The sequence below is a fragment of the Hemitrygon akajei genome, chromosome 18 (genome assembly GCF_048418815.1).
Source record: "Hemitrygon akajei chromosome 18, sHemAka1.3, whole genome shotgun sequence".
Lineage (NCBI taxonomy): Eukaryota > Metazoa > Chordata > Chondrichthyes > Myliobatiformes > Dasyatidae > Hemitrygon > Hemitrygon akajei.
Window position 1 is genome coordinate 48,730,101 of NC_133141.1, and position 23,565 is coordinate 48,753,665.

General features: G+C 38.4%; 1 protein-coding gene across 2 annotated transcripts; it reads right to left on the bottom strand.

The window, feature by feature from the left end:
- Positions 1-139: 139 nt before the first annotated feature.
- On the bottom strand, positions 140-23,565 carry lsm12b (LSM12 homolog b). Of its 2 annotated transcripts, XR_012102061.1 has the most exons (6): positions 23,399-23,565; positions 19,213-19,346; positions 7,681-7,790; positions 6,035-6,069; positions 5,448-5,574; positions 140-1,191 (listed from the first exon to the last, which is right to left on the bottom strand). XR_012102061.1 is itself a non-coding variant. In XM_073071632.1 (5 exons), exons 1-5 carry the CDS (start codon positions 23,517-23,519, stop codon positions 1,096-1,098), a joined length of 588 nt encoding a protein of 195 aa, XP_072927733.1. In that variant the 5' UTR covers positions 23,520-23,563; the 3' UTR covers positions 140-1,095. The 2 variants fall into 2 exon arrangements, 1 of the variants encoding a protein (XP_072927733.1); XM_073071632.1 differs by lacking the exon at positions 6,035-6,069 and having other exon boundaries at positions 23,399-23,563.

Genomic DNA, 23,565 nt, shown 5'->3' on the forward strand with positions numbered 1-23,565 from the left:
TTCACTAGAAATGGTTTAAAGTAGAAAGGAATTTGAACAAATTATATCTTTTTCAAATTACCCAGAAACATGCCAAAAAAGTCAATCAATCAAACTATCTGCAGGGGAAATAAAAAAGGTATAGAATAAAGAACACTGATTACACGTTTCTTCGTACTCTTTAATTTCATATTTTCAATCAAAATAAGACAATAACAGATTCAGCTTTAAAATGTTTTTTTTAAATTCCTCCAATTTATATTATAGCGTTGCGCTGACAGGGACTGTGAATAAAAATATACATTATCATAGATTCTTCACCAGCCTATAAAAAGGACTTTATGACTGTTACTGCCTAATTTTATTATGCAAAGACCAGGCAACACCTTTTCTTCCAATTTAATGAAGTGTACAGTACATGACACATGCAAAACTGCATGAACAGTTATATCCTTTAAAATGGCCACTCTCCATAAGCACTGTCTTAGCAAGACAAACCAATTCTGTACACAGTCAGAGGATAAGCTTATGAGCCAAATCTTCCATCATCAAATAAACGATTCTTCACTGGAAGACTTTTCAGTGACGTTTAAAAAAAAACACAACTGGACTTATTCCTTCTGAGAATAAGCTTCTGGAAAAATAAAAGGACTTAAAATGAAATCTCTCCTACATGGGACAACCACTTAACAAGTTAAATTACCTTCTTGCTTTGGTTTCCTCGTTAGAACACCATTACTATGATGAGCTGGTTTGTTACTTTAACAAATATATTTGTAAAGTTGTGTAAGTCACAAACAACAATTTAGGATCTACCTAAAATGAATGTAATGACAATAGGAAAAGTAAATGAACATGTAAAAAATAAAAAATAACAAAATATGACTTTATTTTTTAAAAGCTAACAAAGAAAAAAGGTAATTTATAGTTAGTCAAGTTACAATAAGTGTTGTCTTGTATGCTTTTTTTGTAAAGTCTATTCTCTTCTCAAAGTGGAAATGTCAGCTCACTGTAGATTCTCCCCGGAGAACATGTGGACTACTCCCTCCCCATCACAGGAAAAAAAAATTCCCCATCCCTCCCCGATCAGGCTCTGCAAAGGACTATCCAAGCCACTCAGGACGACAAAGCAGTTTCCTTCTGTGTTTGCTGTGCTTGTGAACGTTGTTGCATTAACTTCTGATTTTCCAAATCTCTAAAATGTTTCTCGACCTAAAAGAAAGGAAGAGATGAACAAAAATGAGCAAAACACCATGTCTTTCCTTTTTGTTTAAAATATACAGTCTGGTAGCTTCACTATACTAATAAAAGCCTACCCCCCCCCCCCCCCCCCACCCCATTTATCTTGCACACAGCAAAGATACAAATGACAAAGCTGAACATTTAAGGAGTAAAAAATGGATTGGGTTATTTAGGGCAACCTAGGAGATCTGGTGCACAGGTACAAGCAACCAAATTACTGTTAGATTATTGGCCAATAAATCAGCTCCATTCAAAATGACTGCATTTTCTGCTTCCCCACCCACCCCCCGGCCAATTTCTCTTAACCTCTGCAGCAATAGGTGCTATTTTAGTCCTTCCCAAATACACAATGATTTACTAATAGTTTGATGTTTTACTAGATATATACCAGGGTTTAAAGAGTTGAATTACGAAGTGTTTAAGACTAAATTCCATGGAGTTGATGACAGAATTTCTTTAAAACTATCAAAAGGATTCTTTAGAGAGCAATTAGAAATTTGTTTACGGTGGTGGAAGGAGACTGAACATAGTGGCACTAATTCAAAATTAGAGCGGGGCCTTTCAGGAGTGAAACAGACAAAAGCAGTGGAAGGGCATTATCCATAAACTTTACAATCCATCATACTTTCTTCAGACAAGCCGTGGATGCTGAGTTACCTAAGATTTTCAACCCCCAAAAGGTATTGAGGGAAATGAAGCTGGTTAATCATGTAGAGATCAGACCATAATTAACCACTCAATCAAATTAGTTCAGGACTGAAAGTTCAATGTTCGTGTATCTGCCAGCTTTAAAAGACTATTTTACTTGACAAGCATAATGCATAATAGAGAGCACAGTCAAGAATAAAACAGCCTTAATACATTGGAGGTCAATGAAAGAGGAAAGTATACAGTAATGGTAGAACATTCAAGGGCATTAATCTAGAAAGGGATATTGCAGTCAGCACAAGCACATAGCTGCCCAAAATTGACAACACAAATAGATAGGATGGTAAAGGTGGCAGATGGGCTTATTCCAGTCCTGTTCTACAAATATATTTACCCAGAACTAACTTAGGGAAAATATGAACATTATACAAGAATCTCAACTGGAATTTGAAGTCAGTTCATTTAATTACAAACTTAAAATTAAGATGAGAATAATTTTGAGAGATATTCTGTCCTAATAAAGTCAGACAAACACTTGACTAACACTGTACTTCAAAAGTAAATGAGTGTCACAGCCACCATGGAAAAGGGACATGCGGAATCTGAACGGCCTTGTTTCTAATTCAACACTTGCATGACACTGAGCTATGCATCCCTATTTTAAAATACATCTGGAATATAATAAGTGCTTAACTTTAAAGTATGTTTTCCAAACACAGAACAATGGTTTTGTATTTAGTAAAGGAGTACATCACCTGTTTATGACATAATGCATCACCTGTCACTGCCCCAAACAACTGCATTACAGGTACAAACTCAAACTTTAGTAACTGCTTCTTCTCCTCTACAAAGGTCCATGACTAACTCACTATACTTAGGAAATACTTGTTTCATCATTATCTATAAAGCAATGTTCCCATTTTCCTTAACCTTCCTCCCCCATCAATTCCATGACACACCCTGAATGAATAACCGACTCTAAAAATTCATGCTCAAGTGCCTAGCCACTCTACAGCTGATTAAAGATTCCAATAACTTCCCCACAATGCATGCCCAACCAACACATTCCCAGAAATTGGATGTATTCTGATGTGAAAAACAAAGCTTTTCAAAGTCTGTTCTTCCTGTGCTTTTGGGAAACTGTGTCCTAGAACACCACCCCACCAAATCACATAAAAATTAGTGGCATCTTTCATATTTCACAACACCAATCCACCCCTCCATGCAGTTCTCCTTTGCACCCTACCAATTACTTCCTTTTTTAAAAAAAATCACTTACGATTCACCTCCATTTTTCCTTGCATTTGTAGAATTATTTTCTTTTGGCGTGATATTGCACCCTATCCTATTTGTTGGGCACAGCTGCTTAATTGACCAAATGGAATTTGTTTTATTGGTATTATAACTAACTGATTAATTGCCATCTTTGAACTGTGAAGCCTAGTTTACTATGGCTAATATATTTTTCATCTCTTCTGCTTCTTTTGCTGATTCAAATGCAATCATACTATCATAATTCAAAAGATCTTCCTTGTTGAATAAATGACGAGGTATTATTAATTTACTAATACTCCTGAGTTGTTAGTTCTTATCATAGGGACAACATAGATCATAACGGTTCTTGTGGTTCAAGTCCACTTTGCTGCCCAAACACAAACTCCTATGAGCTCTTAAAACTCATTTATTAATGCCAGCCATAAATATTTATTAATGCCAGCTTTAAATATACTCAGCAACCAAGTATCCACACTCATAAGGTAGAAAGTGTTCTGGAATACTGCCCAGAACAGCTAAGCTGCTTAGCCTTTATCAGTCTGTGAAAGTTTAAATACAATTTCTGCTACAAGATTTCATGATCTCCATAGCTATACTTCCTTGCATGTATCATGACTACCTGGAGGACTTCCGGGAATTTCAGTCTTGCATTCAAGGTTCTTCATAGCTCTGCCTAGTGTGCTTTGATGCTTGCCCTCATTATTTAATCCAGTATTTAATGTAACAAAAAATAAACTATTCAAGACATGGAATATCTTTGAAAGCAAATTTGTCACCATCTAAATTCCTACAAATGTGTACAATTATAATGGGTCTGTCTAGTATTTTTTAAGATGCAAGGTACACTAGCAGCACAAAAAAAAAATTGATAGGTGGAGATTGATGACATTTGGACTTTAATCAAACTGCATTCTATTTCACCTACTAGTTCATAACAAAAGTTTAAAAATTAAATACCTACCAGATTTAATTACCTGACAAAACTGCCAGTTCAACAGAGCTTTAAACATGTTATAAGCAACCCCAACATTATCAAAATTTAAGATTTTTATTAAATATCTTATGAACACATACGTATAACAGTTATAAAAAACTAACATGTACTAACAAAGGTAACAAAAACCTTTGGTTAGCTGGTGCTCATTCCATCATGAGCTCTCATTTCTCTTTTTACTCAAAGCAATTCCCAAGCACAAATGCTAGTCTAAGACACAGGATGGCAAAGCCTAACTCTCACATCTCTACAAATTATACTTAAACTGGTACTTTTAAGACAGCCAAATAAAATACACTGCAAAAGACAACATACTGTGCAATCATAAGCAGCTTAGAGGATGGGCATGAGAATTATGAGAAATGCTGATTTCAGCACTGAGTAGTGGAAGTGGACAAACTCCCTAAATGTACAGCCTTCTTGGTCTAAATATAAATTAAAGAACTAAAGTTCAGATCAGGCCTTTGTGCAAGGACAATTCAGGTTGGAAATTTGATTCTGTTATTGGTACTAATACATGCTGTCCTTCAATATTAACTATTTTAGATTTGACTATAATGCACAACTATGGGAAGCTTAGCACGTCAGAATAACTCGAGGTTAAAACAAAAGCAGCTAATAATCAAGTATATTCAGAAATGTAATAAAATAACATTTTCAGGGAAGTTTGAGGATTTGCAAAACAAAATCAATTTTGAAAAATTCAAAAAGAAACTGTTGGAAAAACTTGGTAACAGATGCTCACCCTCACTCTTCTGTCACTTGCATGTATCTTGTTTTGGGCAAATTGTAACATAGAACAGTACAGAACAAGCAGTCCCATCAACACGATACCAAATCAAACTAATCTATTTGCATGCACGTGACCCATATTAATCCATTCTCAACACACTTATGAGCTTGTCTTATCTGCCAGTGTGCATACATTCATTACCTTCTCAATTGTTTCTCTAGCTGCCAGCAGAACAGTGAGATTGATAGTGAAAGCAAAAAATAATGCAATCATCCCAACATTATGGATACAGCGTGGTAAGAAACCACTTGCAAAAACTTAAGGCATTGAAATACAAAGAATGAGCATGTGCTCAAACAGGTTTCTTCCAAGCTCCAACTCCATTGACACAAGAAATTCACAATGCTTTCACTCTACTGGCAATTTCAGATCACTGAACTTAATTAGCCATACAGAACTATATGTTCACAAAAATGCCACAAAATTTGCCTGAGTATAAAAAGTGTCTACCAACTTTCACGATCAAAGAATATCAGGAGTAAGAAACAGGGAGGGAAAAAATGTACATGTACTTACTATTTTGCGTACGTGACTTAATGCGCTTCCTTCTTTGCCTCTACAGTTCTCAACTTGGTAAGGTGGTACAATTACAACTTCGTCCATGACAATTATGCTCTTCTCTTGCCATTTACATTCCTTGATGCTAAAAAAGTATACATTACATAAGAATGATGGCTGACCAGACAAGTAAATAGATTTCCAATCCATTTACCATTAAAATTATTTCAAACTTTTTGTATCAACTAAAAGCTGTTGTAACTTCCAATCAAAGCACAATAGCTTTTGCACTCACATATGTTTGCAAATCAAATTAACAAGCTTGAAGAGCACCAACTGGGAATACAAACATCCTTAGTGTTAGTCACTATCACCAATACAAAACACTAGCTCAAGACAACAAAATGATTTTTAAAAGTTCAAACAGAAAATAGGATGTATGCTTGGAAAATTCCTGGCAGTTATAATAGAGCAACTTCATTCTCCTCTGTAACTGAGTACTTAGAAGCTCTGTGCAATCTTGCCCAATTGGCTATTATCTATGCAAGACAGCAGACAAAAATCATTACTTCAAAAGCGATTGGCTAATGCCTGTCTTTACTTACTGTTGTGCAGGCAAATATAACAGGCAATTTGCACACTGTAAATAAATCCAAATAAAATAATGCAGTGTTGATTAAGAAATATTGCTATAATGCTAGCAGTGCAGCCTACATTTCTTCAGAAAACAACATGCTTTTTAAATCCATTTACTTGAAAGGGACAATGACACTCACTTGGTGCTGCACTGAGCTACCAATTTAAGATTACATGTTTATGTTCCTGAAGTATGCAATGATAACTTTGCAAACATTTACACTGATCTTTTCCATTCTTGGCTCATTCTTCCTTGTCCCGATGAGCAGAAGCAGAGTGTGGGCAAAATGGAAATTCAGGGCCTGGTTCAATCATTAGACAAGAGCAATGATTGACAATGATAATATTGGAATTCCTGACTAATGCTCTGCCAGGGAAAGCCTGTTCCTCTCATGCAGATCTATTGAAAATCTTAACCCCACAGTAAAATTCCTGGTATAAATATTGAACACCATGCCATATGGTCTTTACATTTCCAGAAATAATGCAAAACTTTAACACCACTAAAGCTGTGTTAAGTGAACAGTATACTATCATGAGGAACATGTGGAAAAAGAAAAAGTTAACGTATTGAGATAGAAAGTGTTGAAAAAATAATTTAAGCTTGGAGGAAGCTAATTCACCCAAGATACTGTTCACCCATTAAGCTAATTCACCCATGAAACTGTAGTACTATGACCATTTTGTCACCAGATATGGAAAACTAATTCCAAAATTTTCTTCTTTCTCCAATATCTTTGAGGCCATTTTCAAAATATTCACACATTTCCTTACAGTAGATTGACTCCAAATTATTTTAAGGTTAAAATATATCTTGCAGCAGCTGTGTTTAAATTTAAAATCAATACTGATTAAACTGGAACAGTACCTAGAAATTCATTCCTACTTGAAAGCACCAAATCTACTTTACAGTCATGTCAATGCACTGTACACCACTTCCAGAATGCACTACATTAAATTCAATATAATGAATTTGGGAGGCAGTAACAAGTTCTGACATGACTATATGGTAAGCACTACAGAACAGGGATGAACTTTTAAGTATATATTGCTTTGACTTTTTACTTGAACAGATTCTGAAAATCATGGTTGAGTGAACGCGGCCTTTTCTCCTTGGAGTGACGGAGTATGAGAGGTGACCTGATAGAGGTGTACAAGATGATGAGAGGCATTGATCGTGTGGATTGTCAGTGGCTTTTTCCCAGGGCTGAAATGGCTGCCACAAGAGGATACAGGTCTAAGGTGCTGGGGAGTAGGTACAGAGGAGATGTCAGGGCTAAGTTTTTTCTTTGAAGAACACAGAGAGTGGCGAGTGCATGGAATGGGCTGCCAGCAACGGTGGTGGAGGCGGATACGATAGGGTCTTTTAAGAGACTTTTGGATAGGTACATGGAGCTTAGAAAAATAGAGGGCTATGGGTAAATCTAGTAATTTCTAAGGTAGGGACATGTTCGGCACAACAGTCGAAGGGCTGTATTGTGCTGCAGGTTTTCTATGTTTCTAGGTTTTCAAATTAAATCAACTGCTATATCATACCACAATCTTTTTTTTAAAAAATTCATTGAATTAGAAAACATTTTTGATGAAATAAGCCATTTAGGAAAAAAAAACTTACGTCTTATGGATAGTCTGAAAAAGCTGCTGGCCTTCTGGAGAGACTCCGGCACTAATTGCATAAGCTTGGCTTAATTTCTCTTCCTTCTCTGTCCGTGCTCGATTGGCAAGCTAGTAATAAAACAACAGCTTAATCATCAGACACTGCCATCCTGAAGCAAGCAGCTGAAACAATTCAAATGGTTACCAAAACTGTACCAAATTTTTAAATGGCAATTTAAAGCTAGCAAACAGATCTGCTATCATATCAAAAGAAACATTTAATCATTCCTCCAATTAACATCAAGGTGTACAGTTCATTAAAAATTTTTAGGCAGCAATTTTACAAGTTTGGAAGACAAAACTGGCAATATGGGTAGGCAATGGATATGGCATATATGGACTTTAGTAAAGCACTTGACAGGGTCTTTCATGGCAGACTGACCCAAAATATCAAAAAACATGGGAACCACAGTGACTTGACAGATGAGATTCAAACCTCTATGACCAGCAGTGTTCTGCAGTGATCAGTACTGGGACCTTTGTGTTTAGATATATGCAAATAACTAACAAAACGGGGGGGGGAAGAGAGAGAAGAATTAGTTTGCAGACAACACAAAGGGAGAGCTGTGGATAATGAGCAAACTATTGCATCAGAAGGATGCAATAGAAAAGGCACCTCAAAATTAAAGTAGGAATTGATCTGAATAGTATTTGATCCACAAAGAAAACATTGCTTAAGATTTAATCTGTGCTTGCAAAAGTTTTGTCTATGGACTTGCAGTTAAGAAATTCAATTCTGCATTATCATTCACTCACTTGTTCCACTGGGAAAAGCATGCAAAAGTCAGGCAAATCAGAAACCAAGACTTGGCTGCAAATTGGTTTTACAAGTTATAGGTGCCAAGGGCTGCAATAGTTTGGGGCAGTGGAATCACATACTGCAAACAGTCAGGAAAATAAATTTAAGGGAAACTAACTTAAGTGGTTCCCAATATCAACCTGGGACTTCCTAAACATCACCCCAATTTGGCAGAATTTATAGCACATTGAAATAAAATGGAAAGAACATCATGGGCTATACTTTTAAGCAACTGAAAATCCCAAATGTGAATTTAATTCCATTGGCTATTTCTGTGTACAGTTGCGATAATCTGTAGACATTGTGGACCCCAGACTCAAGTCTGGTCAGAGAAACAACAGCTTCATGATCTAAAAGGCAAAGACTGATTTTCATCATTTTAAAAAAAAATAGTTTCAACTGTACACTGCACCCAAATGAAGAACCACACAGTCCAATCTCTAGACAGATACAAGACCATAAGCCATCAGAGCAGAAGCAGGCCATTTGGCCTATCGAGTCTGCTCTGCCATTCAATCATGGGCTGATCCAATTCTTCCAGTCATCCTCACTCCCCTGTTTTCTCTCCATTCCCTTTAAAGCCCTAGCTAATCAAGAACCCATCTATCTCTGCCTTAAATGCACCCAATGACTTGGCCTCCACAGCTGCTCATGGCAACAAATTCCACTGATTTACCATCCTCTGACTGAAGTCTCTGCATCTCTGTTCTAAATGGACGTCCTTCAATCCTGAAGTCATGCCTTCTTGTCCTGGATTCCCCTACCATGGGAAGTAACTTTGCCATATCTAATCTGCTCAGGCCTTTTAACATTTGGAATGTTTCTATGAGATCCCACCTCATTCTCCTGAACTCCAGGGATGACAGCCCAAGAGCTGCCAGACATTCCTCATATGGTAACCCTTTCATTCCTGTAATCATTCTCATGAACCTTCTCTGAATCCTCTCCAGTGTCAGTATATCCTTTCTAAAATAAGGAACCCAAAACTGCACACAATACTCCAAGTGTGGTCTCACGAGTGCCTTATAGAGCCTCAACATCACATCCCTGCTCTTATATTTTATACCTCTAGAAGTGAATGCCCAACATTGCATTTGCCTTCTTCACTACCAACTCAACTTACAATAAGAGCTACATCCTGAAGACAGACAAGCCCAAAAATACAGATTGATCTGAACTAATGTTCTTTAAATGGGTAGCAAGTATCACTAACAACTGTTTTTGGAAAAAAGCCCCAACATGCAAGAATAACTATTATATCCACTGCAATGCAGCAAGCAAGGGAGATTGAAGAAATTAGGCACAAAGATGCAGGAATGTAATGAAATTAGTTTATATAATTGAAAAAGGTTTACATCCAGTAAGGGGCACACACCCAACTGATGCATTTTCAATAAGTAGCTTAGATTCTTATTTCAAAGGCTTCTAGAAGTACACCTTAGAATGTAAAAAAGCATTTCCATAGAGGACAGAAATGGAATGCAAAGTTTTAGGATATGCTTTTCAAAATTGATGGGCATTAACAGTGTATGAAAAGATGGTCTTGCCGAATCTACATTTAATGAAATAAAAAAGATGTTACTATTTCCTCCTAAGAGGAAAAACACACCTGCAAAGTCACAAATTCAATCCTAAATAAATGCTAACTAGTTTGCCATTGAGGCATCTATAAATAACAGTGACTCTTCAATATGAAACGGTTTTGTTCTTCCCATCCCACTGTGCTCAATGTAAATTACATGCACATAGATAGCACAATTAAGTTACATTCCAATGCCAGCTATATTAAAATATCCTGTTGACACATCACTAGAAGGAAAATATTGACTAATTACAAAACTATCCAGGGATGGATGTCTCAGGACTGTCACCTTCAGGAAGAAATACTTTTTCTGCAAACAGCACAAAATAGCCTATATCTAGTACTTTCGACAGTGTACTTCCACAAAACAACATGCAAGCCATTTCCATTATAACTAATTTGGCTCGTTGTGAGGCATAAATGGCTCCGTGAATTGTCAGGCAAAAATCCTTTCAAGTTGAGAGGGAAAATAGCCAGTAGCATCTAGTCTCCTCCGAAAATAATGTCTAGCAGCTAACCCAACCAGAATGCACTGAACTTCCAGAGAATGCATTGCAGCGATTCAAGAACCATTAACTTAACTTCACTTGTACATTTCAGAAAAAGGAAACTATATTTCATGCAAATTTTGACAAAGATTATTGAGAGCACACTAAAAAAGGGAAGAGGGGAAGACATACCAGGGTGGAAAAAAATTCTGAAAAGTACAACCAAGCCAGAAAGCAACTAATAACATAGCAATCGGGGGGAGAAGGGGTAAAAACCATTTAGAAGACTACATTTAACTTCTTAACCAAGCAGCAGTGTTAAGAGAAACTCAGATTTGGTTTTGATTTACACTCATAGCAGGCTTGACTGAGGTGACAAAGGTCAAGTATAAATTTTCCAAGGCTCTTGACATTTAGAAAGGGCTAAAATTAGAAATCAAGAAAGCCCCAATAAGTAAATACATGTGAACCCTTCGCAATTACCTGTTTTTCTACATTAATTACTCAAAATGTGGACTGATCTTCATCTAAGTCACAATAATAGACAGACTGCCTAAATTAATAAACAATTGTACTACTTCTCATCAATACTGAGTATACCATTTAAACAATCACAGTCTAGGTTCAAAAGAGTATGTGAACCTCTGGGGTAATGCCTTTTACAAAAGCTATTGGCATCAGGTGTTCCAATCAATGAGGTGAGATTGGAGGTGTGGAGTGTCGATGTGATCTGCCCTATTAAGAAAGACAGGCAGTCAGGTTACTGACAAAGTCTGCTCTTCTCAAGATCTATTTATGTGCACCATGTTCCTTGATCAAAACAACTTTCAGGAGGAACTTAGAAGAACTGTACAGATGCATGAAGCTGAAAAAGACTACAAAAGCATTTCTGAAGACCACAGTAAGAGAAACAGTCTACAAATGGAGGAAATTCAATACAATTTCTACTCTCCCTACGAGTGGGCATCCTGCAAAGATCACACCGAGAGCACAATGTGGAATGGTGAAGGAAGTGATAAAGGACAAGGTTAACAGCAAAAGACCTGCAAAAATCTTTAGAACTTTCTAAAGTCTCTATTCATGTGCCCACTACAAGAAAAACACTGAACAAGAATGGTGTTCATGGAAGGACATCAAGGAGGAAGCCACTGTTCTCAAAAAAAAAATCACTGTTGCTTGTCTCAAGTTTGCAAAAGACCACCTGGATGTTTCACAATGCTTCTGGGACAATGTTCTGTGGACAGATGAGACAAAAAATTAACCTTTTGGCAGAAATGCACATCACAGTTTCTGGTGGAAAAAAAAGAGCACTGCACACCAACACCAAAACCAACTCCTAAATGTAAAGCATGGTGGAAGGAGCATCATGGTTTGGGGCTGCTTTGCTGCCTCAGGGCCCGGACAGCTTTCAATTGTTGAGGGAACAATGAATTCAAAATTGTATCAAGACATTTTACAGGAGAATGTCAGGGTAGTGGTCCATCACCTGAAGCTTAACAGAAGTTGGATGATACAGCAAGACAATTATCAGAAACACAAGAGTAAATCAACAATTTGTTTAAAAAGAAGAAAATCTGTGTTTTAGAATGACCAAGTCAGAGTCCAGACCTTAACCCAATCAAGATGCTGTGGCATGACCTGAAGTGGGCTGTTCATGCAATGTATCCCAGAAATATTGATGTACTGAAACAGTTTTGTATGAAGGAATGGTCTAAAATTCTTCTTCACCATTGTGCAAGTCTGATCAGCAGCTACAAGAAACATTTGAAGGTTATTACTGCTAAAGGAGGCTCTACCAGTTACTAAATACAAGGCTTTACCTACTTTTTCCTGCCCGCACTGTGAATGATTAGACAATGTGTTCAATAAAGACACGAAAAGTGCAACTGTTTGCACATTATTAGTTTAGGTAGATTGTGTTTCTCTATTATTGTTACTTAGATGAAGATCAGACCACATTTTGAGTAACTAATGTAGGAAACCACCAGGTAATTGCAAAGGGTTCACAATTCTTTTCTTGCAACTGTATACCCTATTTAATGTTTGCCATTGCCCATCTACTTTCAACTTTTTTAAATAAATTACTGAATTCACATCACATACTTCCATTGCTTCTTTCACTTAACCTCAGAAGCAACATGACTTTGGCCCTTTTAGTTTTATTTCTATACTTACTATAATCATTAAGCTTCCTGTTATATTAGGTTAACAGTGTCTCACTAACTAATTTGATTAAACCCAGAACACCCCAGGAGTGTGAACAGCCCCCATTTGTTATTTAGTTCAACATATCCAACTTATTTGATAATCCTTTCAACATATACATGTCTTTAACCGAGTAAAGAAACAAAGGCAAAGGTTACTTAAAGGACTGCAAATTGTTTGAAATCCCTACACCAAGATTGGGAATACTTAGTCATTTAGTGTATTCAAACTGAAATAAAAGTTATTTTGATATTAAAGGATTTGGTGGACTGAGCAAGAAAGAGGACCCAATGCATGGCACATGACCAGATCAAAGCAATTTGGCTTAATCCTATTCCCACTGTATCTATTTTTCAATAATTTACAATTGGAATTGCCTGTACTAGCTGAAGTTTTCCATAATTTAACTTTTCACAAACAAATATCTATACAAGTCTGTAATCAGACTTACAATAACCATGATCCATTTTCTGTTCCAATGAAAGGAAGTTATTATGTTCTCAAAAATCTGAAAATGCTGCAAACAATACTAAAAGCTGCATTACCACAAGCATGCTGAAAGTTCTATTGGTATGTTAAGATCATAATTATACCAAAGGGCACAGCCTCAGATGAAAGGGGCATCCATTTGGAAGAGATGAGAAGGAATCTCCTGAGCCAGAGGCTGGTGAAACTGTGGAGTTCATTGCCATGGACTGCTGTGGAGGCCAAGTCATTGGGTATACTTAAAGCAGAGGTTGATAGGTTTGTGATTAGTCAGTGCATCAAAGGTTACAGTGAGAAGGCAGGAAAATGGGATTGAGAGGTATAATAAATCAGCCATGATAGAATGGCAGCGCAAACTTGATGGGCCAAATGGCTTTGTTCTGCTCCCATGTCTTACAGTCTAACATTTAAATCAATTCAACAACTCACTACCAAACTTTGTTGTACTATAAAACTTCATGGAGGAACTCTTAAGATTAATCAAACAATAGTAACACCACTCTACAACTAAAACATCTCAGGAGCTCCTACACTGAAAATTACATTCTCAAATAATTGAAGGGAATTAATATCTTTGTAGTTTAAACATTGAGTCATGTAACAATGTTAGTACTCAAAAGAAACACAAGAATGCAATATGTAATTTGCAGGACAAAAATTTCCAAATTCACCTTGGGTGGAGAAAAGGATAAATAATTTGCTTTGATGCAGAAAGTGTACTGAAACAATGCAATACACTGAAACTGATGAAGACTGGAAATATCGTGAAAGTGTCCAGGACTCACACCACTTCCTTCTCTCAGAGGAAAATTATAAACATAGATCACAGTTCAAATTAATGTCAAGTAATCAATGTCATGATAATCATTTGAAACTAAAATAGTTGTTAAATTAATAATTTTTTCAAACATTCTACAAATTTGTACTTTAAAAACACACACACACACACACACACACACAATATTGACAATTACAATTTGGACTGAAATTCAGAAAACTTTAATTATGGCACAATTTCTAGTAGTTCCATTTATCCAGAAGATAGGTGACCTATAAAGACTGGACAGCCTAACTCAATTCTAGATCTCTGCTAAATTAAGAGTTTCTCAACAGAACTGACCCCAAGGGCTTCAACTCTAGATAATTTACTAACATTGCTGCAAATAAACATAAATTACTAAATTGTACTGATAACTAAATAATCAGCATTCATGCGACCATCAGGTAAGTTGTAAGGAAATCTCGCAATTTCCTAGTTTAACTTAAATTTATAACAGCAAGCAATCAGAGATCCAAAACACAAGACACAGCTGTGCTCACCCAGTTTCACCGATTGAGTATAAGGCATTGACTCATAGCAGATTGTTGTTTTGAGCAGCAGCTAATCAGCGATCACAATTGGCAAGAACAAATTAAAATATGACGGACAAGTGGAGCTGTCATTGCTGGAGTGGGGATTTTGAGGCTTTAGTTCTTTGCAGTTTCAGCGAGGAGAGGCTCGAGTGAGAGAAAGTGAAAAGCTGTAGGTGGATTTTCCACCCCCAGTTTATTGTGTTTCTTCCTTTGCATTTGCTCTGCTAGGACAGTAGAACACTCCTCTTGCAAAATGTGAGAAAGTAGGGAGATCTCCAGTGTCCCTGATGACTACACCTGCGAGAAGTGCATCCAGCAGCAGCTTCTAACACTCCACACTGAGTTGGAGCTGGAACTGGATAAACTCCAGATCATTTCAGAGGCTGAAAGAGTGATAGATAGGACATATAGAGAGGTAGTTACACCCAAGGTGCAGGACAAAGGAAACAGGCCGACAGTCAGGAAGGGGAAAGAGGTCAAATAGCCAGTACAGAGTACCCCTGTGGCCATCCCCCTCAACAACCGGTATACCACAGAAAGCAAGTTCTGTGAACGAGAACAAGATTCTTGGACAGTATTGTTCCCTTTCTGATGCCAGGGTCCAGGACATCTTAGATTGAGTTCTCAGCACTCTTAAGCGGGAGGGTAAACAGCCAGAGGTCATGGTCCATGTAGGTATCAATGACATAGCTAGTGACAAGGTTCTGCAGAGTGAGTTCGGTGCTAAATTAAGGGAAGGGCCTCCAGGGTTGTGATCTCATGATTGCTACCCTTGCTACGTGCTAGTGAGGCCAGAAACAGGAAGATTATACAGGTTCAGCACGTGTCTAAGGAGTTGGTGCAGAGAGAGGGAGTCAGATATTTGGATCATTCGACTCTCTTCCATGGAAGGTGGAGCCTGTACAGAAAAAAACAGTTTGCACCTAATCTTTGTGGGGGGGGTAAAGTCAGGAGGGATAAAAGGCAGCATGAGGTTTCCCTAGCAGATAAGGTGAAGACGAATCCCAAGGGATTCTACAGATATCTTAACAGCAAAAGGATTGTAAGGGACAAAATTGGTCCTCTGTAAGGTTAGAATAGTAATCCATGTGTGGAGCCAAAAAGAGATTAGGAGATCTTTCATGGATTTTTTTGCATCTATATTTACTTGGGAGATGGACACAGTGTCTATAGAAGTGAGGTAAAGCAGCAGTGAGGTCATGAACCCAATGCAGATTAGAGGAGGTGTTTGCAGTCTTTAGGACGTAAATCCCCAGAGCCTGATAACAAGGTGTTCCCACGCACCCAAGTGCAGAAACTGCAGGGGACCTAGCTGAGATATTTAAACCATCCTTAATAGGCAAGGTACTGGAGGTTGTTCCATTGTTTAAGAAAGCGTCCAAGATTAAGCCAATTAAGTTATAGTCCAGTGAGCCTGACATCAGTTGCGGGAAAGTTATTGGAAGGTATTCTAAAGGACCGGATATATGAGTATTTGGATAGACATGCACTGATTAGGGATAGTCAGCATGGTTGTGTGTGTGGTAGGTCATGTCTAACCAATCTTATAGTTTTATTTTAGAAAGTTGATGAAGGCAACACAGTGAATGTTCTCTACATGGACTTCAGCAAGGCCTTTGACAAGGTCCTACATGGAAGGGTTGGTCATAAAGGTTCAGTTGTTTGGCATTCAAGATGAGGTAGTAAACTGGAATAGACATTGGCTTTGTAGAAGCCAGAGAGTGGTAGTAGATGGTTGCCTCTCTGAATTGAGGCCACAGGGATCCGTGGTGGACCTGTTGTTGTCTGTCATCTATATCAATGATCTAGATGATAATATGGTTAACTGCATCAGAAAATTTGCAGATAACACCAAGATTGGGGGTGTAGTACAGTGAGGAAGGCTATCATGGCTTGCAGCAGAATCTGGACCAGCTTGAAAAAAAATGGACTGAAAACTGGCAGATGGAATTTAATGCAGACAAGTGTGAGGTGTTGTACTTTGGTAGGACCAACCAGGGTAGGTCTCACACAGTGAGCAGTAGGGTACTGAGGAGTGCGGTAGAACAAACGGATTTGAGAATATAGGTCCATAATTCACTGAAAGTGGTGGCACAGGTAGATAGAGTTGTAAAGAAAGTTTTTGGCGTATTGGTTTCCATAAATCAAAGTACTGAATACTGGAGGTATTGAAGTTGTACAACACGTTGACAAGGCCTAATTTGGAGTATCATGTGCAGTTTTTGATCACCTACCATCAGGAAAGTTGAAAATAAGGTTGAAAGTGGAAAGAGGAGATTTGCAAGGATGTTGCTGGAACTGGGGAACCTGAGTTATAAGGAAAGATTGAATAGGCTAGAACTTTATTCCCTGGAACATAGAAGATTGAGTGGAAATTTGATGGAGGTATACAAAATTATGAGGGGTATAGGTAGGGTAAATGCAAGCAGGCTTTTGCCACTGAGGTTGGGTGGGACTGCAACTAGAGGTCATGGGTTAAAGGTGAGATGTTAAAGGGAACACAAGTGAAATTTTATTCACTCAGCGGGTCATGAGAGTGCAGAGCAAGTTATCTGCAGAAGTGGTGCATGCAAACTCGATTTCAACATTTAAGAGAAATTTGAATAAGCATGTAGGCAGTTTAAATGGTTCTACACAGACTAGATGGGCTGAAGGGCCCATTTCTGTGCTGCGAAAATTAATGCAGGTGATGAAACTGCCAAAGTGGACTTTCTACAAAGCTTGAGACCATGGAAACAATTACTCATCAAGACTCGCACCCGAGACCACACAAGGTCATCAGCTTCAGTTCCCTACGGCTCATTCAGGAGAATGAGGTGAAAGATAGGAGCTACAGAGATAATCACCCTGAAGTTGCCTAAGGAACATCACAGACACACAGAGGTATGGAAAGGCTGGATTGATTTTAGGGCAGGTTAAAAGGTTGGCACAACATTGTGGTCTTAATTGCCTGTACAGTTCTAAACAACACAAAACATTATCAAGATTGAAGATAAATGTTAAATTCATTTTGAAGGAATCCATGGAGAAGTACAATCCTTCAGGTATAGGCAAAAACTATGCAGATGAACATCTATGAATGAAGGTCCTCACCAGGTTATGAATGACTGACTTATGGACATCTATAAGTACAATCGAGCATTTGGGAGACCAGCAAGATGGACTTGCCAGTCACTACAAGAATGTAGGCATTTGCTTGGTGGAATGGGACATTTCCACATGCCTTCTCTTCCCACCCAACGATTCACAAAAATCAGCATCTGGAGGAAGATGATCAAACCTGAGAGCACAGAGTCACTTGCACATTCAGAGTCAGAGGCCACCTGGCAGTTGCGCTTCCGAAGCCTGCTCATTCTGTCACAGCTGTATCTGTGACCCTCGCCCACATACCGCTATTGTCATTTCCAAAAGTTCAAATTATGAACAGTTCTTAGGAAATGAACCCTGTCGTAACCTGGGAACTGCCTGTATAATTCATAGATTTAAGTTTTTTATTTGTAGCCGTGTTTTACTAAATTGTGGTCTGGAGTAGGTGCCCTTCATACCCACTATGTAAAGAAGTGCAGATCTAGAAGTGACCAGGAGTATAAAAATAGTACAGATTGCCTCGCCCCCCCCCCCCCCAAAAAAAAAGAATAGCTTCCAGGATATCACAGAACAGATATGCAGGCAGATTAGGGAAAGGTGAGAAAAAAAAAAAATCACAGGTTTGTTATAGTGGATGAATTCAATTTCCCCAATACAGACTCAGACTTCCCTAGTGCAAGAGGACAAATGGGGTAGAATTTGTTAGATGCATCCAATACTCTCTTTAAATGGTGTGTGATAGCCCATAATAAACTTTGCACTGGGAAATAAGCTTGGCCAGGTGATTAACATTTCAATGAGGAAACAGCAATCACAAGTCCTAAGTTTTAAGTTAACTATAAGGGTCAGTATGGACCTCACAAGAAAATATTAAACTGGGGGAGAGCAAGTTACAAGAGTATTAGGCAGATACTAGGAACAGTAAATCAGGAGCAGCTGTTTTTGGGCAAGTCCACATCTGACACTTGATGGTTGTTCAAGACCAACTGCACTGACTATAGGACCAGCAAGTTCCTGAGAGGATGGAAAGGTAAACAAACCTTGGATGACAACCAGTTGTGAATTTAGTAATGATAAAGGAAACATGCAAGGTTAAATAAGCTACAACCAAAGAGTGCCCTTGAGGAGTATAAAGAGACTAGCAAAGAACTTGAAGGGAATTGAGAGCCAGGAGGGCCATGAAAAGTCTTTGGCAAGTAGGATTAGAGAATCCCAAGGTATTTTATAATCAAGAGCAAGAGACTAGGACTACTCAAATATAAATTTAAAGTCAAGCTCTCGTGATAAAACAAAGTTAATCTTGTATGCACAAATTCATAGCACATCTAATTGGAAAATTTTGTATCAATTTAAGAATTTTTGTTTCAAATGGTTGCCCGAATATTTGAAATACACATTGGCAAAATCCTGGTTTTTTTTGCAAAACTTAAGGAAAAGTAAAGATAAGAAAGATAACATTTTTGAAATTTTTGATTAAGTTAAGATTCTTACCTTGCTAACATTCAGTGAAGCTAAGGGTGGTGGAGTTTCTGTGCGATCATTAATTGTTTTAACATCCGAAACATAAGCTAAATTAATCAGTAGAACATCATTATGGTTGGGCTTCCCACTGGAGGAAGGACATTCTGAGAAAATGGTTAAGGAATACAAATAATGAATGGTAATTCCTAATACACGTACTGCATCTGAGGTCAATCAGTTCAATGGATTCATGCTGGCTCGTAGCAGAATATCCCAACAGTCCCAGTCACTATTTCCCTGTAGTCCTGAAACTTATTCCTTGTTACATCCTCAACTCCATTTGGTTCTTCTGCCGCATACCTACATAATAGGGTAATTTACAGTAGTTAACACACACCTACAGTTTTGGCAAATGGAAGAAAACTGAAGAACCTGGCAGAAACCCTCATGGTGGCAGGAAGAAGGGTAGAATGAAGCAGCACCCAAGATCAGGAACAAACCTCAATTCCTGCAGCTGAGGCAACAACAGCAACCACTGCACCACTTTACCACCCTTTGCCCATTTCCACTGCCAAATTTCAATAAATCTGTAAAATGGAAACAACTGAAGTACTGTTATTGTTCAACAATAGATATTTCTTCAAACTTAGCAACACACAAAATACTGGTGGAACTCTTAAGATGGAGAGAAATGAACAGTTGACATTTCAAGCCAAGACCCTTCACCAGGAATGGAAAGAAAGTAGTATGGAGTCAGCACACCCCACCCTTTATTTTGTCTTCTGACCTTCCTGGCAGTCTTTCTGACAGTCCTGAGGGTTCTCAGCCCTAAATACCGACCATTCATCTCCATCCATACTGCATAACCTGCTGAGTTCCTCCAGTGATGTGTTGCTCTGAATTTCCAGCATCTGCAGTCTTTGCGTTTCTTCAAGCCCAAGCACCACCTCTTCCAACTAAAATTCACTAAAATACAGGAGGCCAATTCAGAATGCTGTGGGATAGCATTTGAAGATGGCGATTCTCCCATTCTCTTGCTGCCCTTGCCCTTCTCACTAATATAGTAGACAGTGAAGGTTTGGAAGTCAGCGTGGAAGAAATCCTAGTAGGCCATTTTTTTAAAAAATGGGTATAAAGTTTGACAATGTCACCCAGCAACATCAGAAGTGAATTCCCAGTGACAGATGATGAAAGGAAGAAAGGAGCTTATTTCAAACTGATCCTGCAGAAAATATGTTTATATAAACTTTTGATTTATATTCAATTATTTTAGGCAGGACTGAAATGTTATCTATCCTGCTAACATAGAACACATTGTTTTAAAATTGATTGCTAATCCAACATGTAAAATATTCAAAGTTCAAATCAAAACCTAAGAATTTACTCTGCAAACTAAAAGCCTGATTAAGTTCAAAATATCAGTTTTGCACTGTCAAGTTTAATAGATACATTCACTGTAACTATCTACCTAGTTCTGTTGTTTTATTACAATTTGACTGATCTGTGCATTTACATGTTTAGTCTCTTTTACAGAAACATATGCTAATTCAAGATGGAACTGAAATAACACACAAAATGCTGAAGGAACTCAACAGGTCAGGCAGTATCTATGAAAATGAATAAATAGTTGACATTCTGGGCTGAGACACTTCTTCAGGACTGGAAAGAAAGGAGGAAGTCTGAATAAAAAGGTTGTGAAAGGGGAAGGAAGACTAGCTAGATGGTGACAGATGGGTGGGAAAGGTAAAAAACTGGAGGAGGAATCTGATCGGAGAGGAGAGTGGACCATGGGAGAAAATGAAGGAGGGGCACCAGGGGAAGGTGACAGGCAACTTTGGAGAAGAGGGAAGCGGCCAGAGTGAGGAATAGAAAAAGGGGAGGAAAAAAATTACCAGAAGGAGAAATCAATGCTCATGCCACCAAGTTGGAGACTACCTAGATGGCATGAGATGTTGCACCTCCACCCTGAGAGTGACCTCACTGTGGCAAAAGAGGCAGCCATGGACTGACATGTCAGATCAAGAATGTGATACAAATTAATATGGTTGGCTATCAGGAAATTCTACTTGCGTTGGGTCTCACCATTATAGTGGAGGCCACATTGGAAGCACTAGCTACAATAGCCGACCGCAATGGAGAAGTGCTGCCTCATGTGGAAGGACTGTTTGGAGCCCTGAATGGAGGCAAGGGAGGAGGTGAATGGGCAGGTGCAGGATTCACGGAACTTAAAACGTCCAGAATATCTTGGGGAAAGCACTAGGAAAAGATTCAGAATTTCAAAAATTTTTGTGAATCCCAGGTCCCTTAACTGTACTTTGAGGCCAAATCGAAAAGCTTTAGATTTTTCCACCTGAGCGACTGTCTCTAAATATCTGCATGAGCTTACTCCAATTGTATAAAATCAGAAAACTTGGATTTGTATGGCATCATTCACAGAATGATTATTCACCTCAAGAACATTTCCCTATGTGCTCCACGGCTAACAGATGGCTGAATCATGACCAAATCCTCAAACCTATGCATTTATTGATGAATGTGTGCAACAGCCTTTCAGTTCAATATATCCATTAAACAGTATGAAAATGAGTGCACATTTTCAAATGAACTGTCCTTGCATTTTCTAAAAGACAGTCAATGATAGTTGAAAACCCAAGTGCTAGCTAGAGTAACACAAATCTTGGGTTAGGCTACAAGCCTTACCATCTGTTCTTAATATGCAAGTGGAGAAATATACAAACTCCATTCCAAAACCATCACATCCACACTCCAGACATCTTAAACCAAACTAAATTGTTGATAATCTCAGTAGCATTTCAACTCATTAGTGTCATATCTCTTCGAAAGACTGATTACTTTATGACATTACCTATGCCAACTTTGCCTCAATAGCTATCGTTCACACCCCCAAATTCAAATCCAATCTTCTTTCAGCACTTGGGCCACCAACTCATTTTTAAAATTCCCAACTTCAAGTTCTATTCCCAGTATGTTCACAGCCTCCACTTTCTCTTTAGAGAAACCTGCATGAACCCTACACTGTTTCAATCTGGATTATTTATGCATGCCTCACTTCCTTATTTTAATACATTAGGAACAAGATAGTTGTGTAGTTCCTTACCTAAATGGCACCTTTCTTTCCACCTTTATATTCAAAATCTGTTTTACAAAGCTTTTGGTCAAAGGTTATAATTTCTTTCCCTGCAGCTCTGCCTTTTTTCTGCATAAACTGAAGATTTTACTACACATACAAGTTATTACTTTTAATATTCAGCATAATACATACAAGTCCCAGAGGTTTCGATGCAAAATTAAAACACCCATACTTCAATACCCAAGTTATAGCAGCACATTAACAATAGTATAAAGTAGTACATTGTTGGAAAATACTAACTTGAACACAACCTTGTTTAAAACTGCATTTTAAATAAATGCTGCTTTGCAGATCTGAAACTATAGCTTTACTAACCTGAGCAAGTACTTACTCGATGTAAACTACGAAAAATATTCTTCCCAAAATAAGTAACCGCATGCCGATCTATCTCAATCTACTTTCGATACCCTTTCACGGGTAGAAAAAAATATCATTTGTTTCTTCGGAGACATTTGCGTTGCGATTTACCCACTTGGTAAAATTTAACAGCAAACAGAAAACCAAGACGGCGTACTCAAGCTTTGCCCTACCCATGGTAACCATATTAGCAGTTTGTCACCCTTACTGGGATGCAACCTCACGGTGCCAAGGCAACCCTTGGCCATTTAAAAAATATATATAATTTAAGGATTTCTATCGACGCAACTCTACCGTCGCTTAACAATTGCTATAATCAAGTGCCACATAAGGGATTTTTCATACAATGAGCAGGGCCATGATGCAACCATCGAACTGCCAAATAGTGTTCTTCCAACCTCACCTTGTGCCAAACAACGTGGTGACAACTAAAATGTGAAAGATTAGATTCAATCCACAGCTCTGGGAAATCACACCAGAGCACGGCAAGGATGTATTGAGCAGGTTACAGGCAATGATTGTGGTTTCTCAAGAAGTCCACTTTGTGGCAGAGGCCAGAGGGGAGGTGAGCGCATGCGCGGACCCACTATCTGGCAGAACACCGGCGAAGGCCGCTCCATTCCCGCATTCGCTGGGCCTGCACCCGCTGACTTACACATCCCCTGCCGCGCTTCGTCCGAATCGCCGCGCCCTCCAAACAAAGGATACTTAAAGTTAACATCTTGGATTGGTAATCGAAGGCAACCACCTCCCCGTGCAGCTGCTGGCCCAGGCACGTCAGACAGGAAACCTGGCTTCCGACGCTAAAGTATTCTCCCGGAGCAGCCATCTTGTTACTGCCGGGCCAGCAGCGCTTACCCAGCAGCCTTTCAGCC